This window comes from Dermacentor variabilis, chromosome 4 (assembly GCF_050947875.1).
Source record: "Dermacentor variabilis isolate Ectoservices chromosome 4, ASM5094787v1, whole genome shotgun sequence".
Lineage (NCBI taxonomy): Eukaryota > Metazoa > Arthropoda > Arachnida > Ixodida > Ixodidae > Dermacentor > Dermacentor variabilis.
In genome coordinates, this window is record NC_134571.1 from 30,337,617 (window position 1) to 30,342,695 (window position 5,079).

Sequence of the window (5,079 nt, forward strand, 5' to 3'; positions counted from 1 at the left end):
AAGAGATATGTCCAAACGGTCGCACGTGCATACTCATCGCCACGCGGCACCGATGCTGCAGGGTGACCAAAAATTGGTGCTCCAAATTGGCTGCGAGGTAAAAGCAGTGAAAGCAGAGGCGTAGCGTTCCCATTTTCACGGTAAGGGGGGGGGGGGAGGAATCCGGACGGCGTTGCCTGTAGAGGGGAATCGTGTGGAAGCCGAACTATGCATGGAAGGAGGCACACAAAATAAATGTCATTGTTGCTGTCAAAATTTCGAAGCATATGTACGCATGGTTCATTCCTTTGTACAAAAAGAATACGCAACATTCAATAACAGCACATAACCACAACGACATAACCATACAAAGAGCTAACAGATACGTTCAGTCCTTCCAGCATCCTTATTTATGGCTTCAGCTTGTTACTTACTTTCTAAAGCACTTCACCCACAAGACTGCCAAAAGAAAAAGTACGATCCAAAGGTGCAGTCGGTGCTGATACAGAGCAGATAAAAAAAATGAAAGAGCACTCCAAAGTTTTTCAAACAGGTTCTTGTAAAGCTCACAAGGCGTACTACATACAGCTAGGACTTGCTGGTGGTTGTATGTAGGTTATTTAATTACGACCTACCCGGGAACCACCGTGAATCCTACTATGTGATAGTGTTACAGAAGTGTATACATGTACAGATCAAAATACAGCCTGTTTGCGGCCCGCTAAGCTTGTGTGTTGTATTGCAGATGGTCGCAAAAGTTGTCGCGGGCGCCATCTTGGGCCACGCGGTGTGCATCTTGGTTGCTGCCTACGGTGGATGCCTGATAGCAAATAGGATGTCCTTGCGTTCAGGTGAATCTACATTTGAAACTTCTGTCAGCACTTTTGAAAACCGACTGTAATGTATTTTTCTAACATGCATATACTTCTATCAGCTGAACACTTCTTTTTCTCTCTTCCTTTTCAGTTACTCTTTTGGGTGGTTGCGTCTTCTTACTGCTCGCCTGCTCGAACGTTATAATGGGCCCAACAATATGACAACTGTTGTGTACCTCGTACGCGCTTGGCCGTTCTTTCCATTCTGTGTGTTATTCATCGCCAATTAAACTCATATGAACACTGCCCATACGTGCAGCTATCCTTTACTATATATGTAGACCTCTCATCATAAGTTAAAGCAAACCATTGTAGAAAGTGTGAGGGAAAATGGGGGTGAGAAAAAAAGAGGGAACGGCAGATAGGTTAGGTGGCGCAAAGACCGGCTACTTCTTGCTGGGTTAAGAAGGTAAATCAAGGGTTAATTAAATGTAAATAATGATAGATGTTTTATGGTTCTATTAGGCCTTACTTCAGCGAACCAGCTAACATCTGCGTCTAGGGGTCTACTATACTGACAACACCGGAGCGTGCCCTAAATGCCCGACTTTTGCGCCTGCGGCGGACGCTCGACATCATGCTGTGGCTGTGCCACAGTACCCGTGGTGTCATAGGCACACGATATTCAGGGATTCAGCGGCTTAGCGGCTATGGTGGTGGCTTAGGGGCTATGGTGTTGCGCTGCTAAGCACGATGTCGCGGGATCGAATCCCGGCTGCGGCGGCCGCATTTCGATGGGAGCAAAAACGCCCGTGTCTCTTGCATTGGGGGGCCTTTAAAGATCCCCTGATGGTCAAAATTAATCTGGAGTCCCCCACGCGAAGGCGTGCCGCATAATCAAATCGTCGGTTTGGCACGTACGTAAAACCCTAGAATTCCTTCGTTCAAATTTAAGTCGAGCCTAATGTTCCTGAGCACTGATACCGGCTGGATAACGGACAGCAAATTCACGAACTCGGCAATTTTTGCAGTACCCCTGCATCGCACAGGGCTTACGTTTATTGCTGTTATCCATTCTGTTAATTGTTTGCACTATATACGTATGCCAGCGGCGATTCCCCCGAATAATAATGATAATGGATCGCTCAAAAATCTACACCGTAAGATCGTACCAGACCAGATATAGAGTTGCATTAAAATAGCTTGTCCTTGGGCGTTGATTAATATACTTTAAGCCATTGTAGCGCGAATATTACAAACGCAAAGAGAAACACCGGTCACCATGTAGCGCTCGTAGTGTCCGTTTTGTGTTCTTTGCGTCTGCTTTTGCGCCACATGGCTTCAAGTATATATTAATATCGCTGCTGTCCGTGTATGTATAAAGGGTGTCCTTTTTAGGTGCACCATTTCTTCTAAAGCTTCCTGTGGCAAATAGCCCAATTATAACCTTTGATCTAAATTACTCGATGAGGCAGCCATTACTTCCACTATAGAAATAAAAGTGCGTAATGGAATAATTAACATATTTACGCTAACTAACCGCTTAATTACCTTACGGCGCATATTTCAATCTACGAATTATGGCCGGTGAGTCCGCAAGCACAAAAGTTACTGGAACACCAATGCATTTCGTCGGACACTGAAAATTAATATTTCGAAAGTGGTAAGTCCTGAGAATTCATTTCAAGTGTATACTCCCGGCTAACTCACTAGCTCTGATTCGTAGATTAAAATATGTGCCGTAAAATAAGAAATTAAAAAGTTAATTATCGTAATTATATTAAGTATTCAATTAAGCATTCTGATTTCTCGTAGAAGTAATGACTGTCCCATCGAGTCATTTAGATCAAGGGTTAAAATTGTGCTGTCTGCCACAGGAAATTTTTGAAAATTTGGTGCAGCTAAAAAAAAAAAAACCTGCATTATAATTGTGATCTATTTTACACAAGAGCTAGCCTGCACTCGGTGGCGAGCTCGAAGAACCCTTGCGCGTGAGCGCCTGCAAGCCTGCCACCCAGTGCAGGAAAAAAAAAAATAAACAAATGAACAAGAAATTAATTCATAATAGTGGATATGGGATGAGAGGGAAATAGAGTGGAATGCAAAGAAACAAGGATGACGCGAGAAAAGATAGAAGCGAGATGTGATGGAGATGACGATGGTCGGAAGTGAGAAGGAGAAAAGAAACAGCGACATGTGATGGGGGGAGGCGGAGTCGTAGAAAAAGAAGACAGGGGTGAGATCAGGGGGGAAGTGGAGGAGTTGAAGCATAATGTTACGACCGGTCTTGAAACGCAAAGCGCGTGAATGCCTTGGAGAAATCCCGGGACTCTGCAGGAGTGGTGGGCAGTGGATGATGCAGAGACTCGCGGTGCCTGATTGCCCTGCCGTGAAGTAGCTCGGTTTGTCCGGATCTTTTACCGACGCGCACTGAGGTAGACCGCTGGCATACGCGGAGGGAGCCACCGAGGAGTCTACAGAGCATGTAAACTCTGAATGTCCTTCGACGCTCATCCAGATGCCACCAGCCCAACGATGCTAGGCGTGCAGGGTATGGCTTTCCTTTTGTTATAGCTGCCATCATTTGTTACGGGGACGGGGTTTCGGCGACCTTCAACAGCGTCGATCTGCTTGGAGCTCGAACCAGATTGACCAAAGAGAGGGTTCGGCAGGAAAGACGAGGTGAGGTAAAAACAAATGACCGAAGTGTAATACATCGTTGAAGTTGAACTGTGCCTTTCAAAACAAAACGTACAGAAACGTTCAGCCTGCGAGCTGCTGCGCTGAAGGGCTGAGAAGAAGTCTACGTGGACACCATCCTGGCAAACTCATTCTCTCTTGCTCCCTGGTAGAGGGTGTTGTCAGCACGCTGGTCAGCCCACGCAGAGGAATACGGAGAGAAACGACTCCCTGGCGAGAGTAGCGGACAAAGAAGAGTAGTTATTATGCACTGGTGCATCCTTTCCATTCATCGCCGCAGACAGCTAGTAGTGAACCGTAACACTGCCTTGCCGCGAGCCCGAGCGCAGACAATTCGCGAAGCCCAGCGCTGGACGCCCTCAAGTCAGTCAGTAAGATGGCGTTGGTGAGGGGATCCGACTAAGGTCCCTGAATAATACAGGGACCTCAGATCTGACAGCGCAGCAGTACTATATACATATAGATGTCCTGTGGATTTATGTAACAACAGTCACAGATATGTCAACAACCTCCTGGAATCAGCGCTGTGCTTGCTTTTGCGGCCACGTTTTACTGGCGAAAGCCATTATAGTGGCAAGTTCACGGCTATGTCGAGTATATAGTTGAAAGTGTCGTCGTAAAGAAGGCACCTAGACCGGGTTCGAAACTGCGCCTTTTCATTCGATATCGACCAGGCGACATTGTTCATCCTTCTAAACCACGCTGTAAGAATATTGTAATATTGCTTAAATGATATTGCGCGACATAAAAACGACACGGACGTGAAAGAAGACGACACACCAAGCGCAAAGTTTGCGCTTGGTGTGTCGTCTTCTTTCACGTCCGTGTCGTTTTTATGTCGCGCAATATCATTTAAGCAATGGATTACCAACTTGCCCGGAATGCTGCTCTCATTGTAATATTCTTACACCGTGCTCTAAACTAAGACAGGCGAACGTGGAGGAAGAAAAGTGCAGTCAACCGATAATGATCAGCATAGAGCGATCCTCCCAGGTGTATTCAAGGCAACGTTACTATAATAGATTGATCCAAGGTAATATTGCACATATACGTCTTTCTTTTTTGTATTTTGTCTGCTTTAGCACAGCTCTGACAAAAAGTGGTCAGTTTTCTTTTTCTTCTATTTTTAACGGCAGATGATGTCGACTATCCAGTAGTTCAGAACAATTAAAATCGCACGAGTGTGACGAAATAGACTGGTGCTGAATAACAACTGTTTCGATAAACAGTCGTACAGTTAAGAAAGGAAATCAGAATGTGCACGTAAAAAGATTACATGGACCAAGTAGTATGGACATGCTTGACACTAGCGTGCAGAAAATGACGACTGTTAAGCACTGATCACGTGCGAAGTGCTTCTTTCGGTCCCTACATTCACGTGCTTGTCACGAAGAAGCAGGAGGCTCACACATCCTATGTTTGCCTGAATTCATCATACTCTGCCTGTTTACGAAGATGTTATGGCTTGGAGCAGTGGTGAGTAAGCGGGCTAGACGTTCAAATTCTCGCGGCACGAGAAGGTGACGTGACACTAGCGCCTTGTGCTCGCAGCCGTAGTTTTCTATTACGTTCGGTCAAGTCTGTA

At 45.7% G+C, this 5,079-nt stretch overlaps 1 protein-coding gene across 1 annotated transcript in view; it reads left to right on the top strand.

Moving 5' to 3' along the window:
* LOC142578866 (putative divalent cation/proton antiporter TMEM165) overlaps positions 1-1,102 on the top strand; it is a 7,202-nt gene extending 6,100 nt beyond the window's left edge. Inside the window, exons 5-6 of the mRNA XM_075688518.1 lie at positions 725-830; positions 946-1,102. Of these exons, the coding sequence (XP_075544633.1) occupies positions 725-830; positions 946-1,016 (177 nt within the window). The 3' untranslated portion in view covers positions 1,017-1,102. The remainder of the gene's footprint in view (positions 1-724; positions 831-945) is intronic.
* Positions 1,103-5,079: the final 3,977 nt, after the last annotated feature.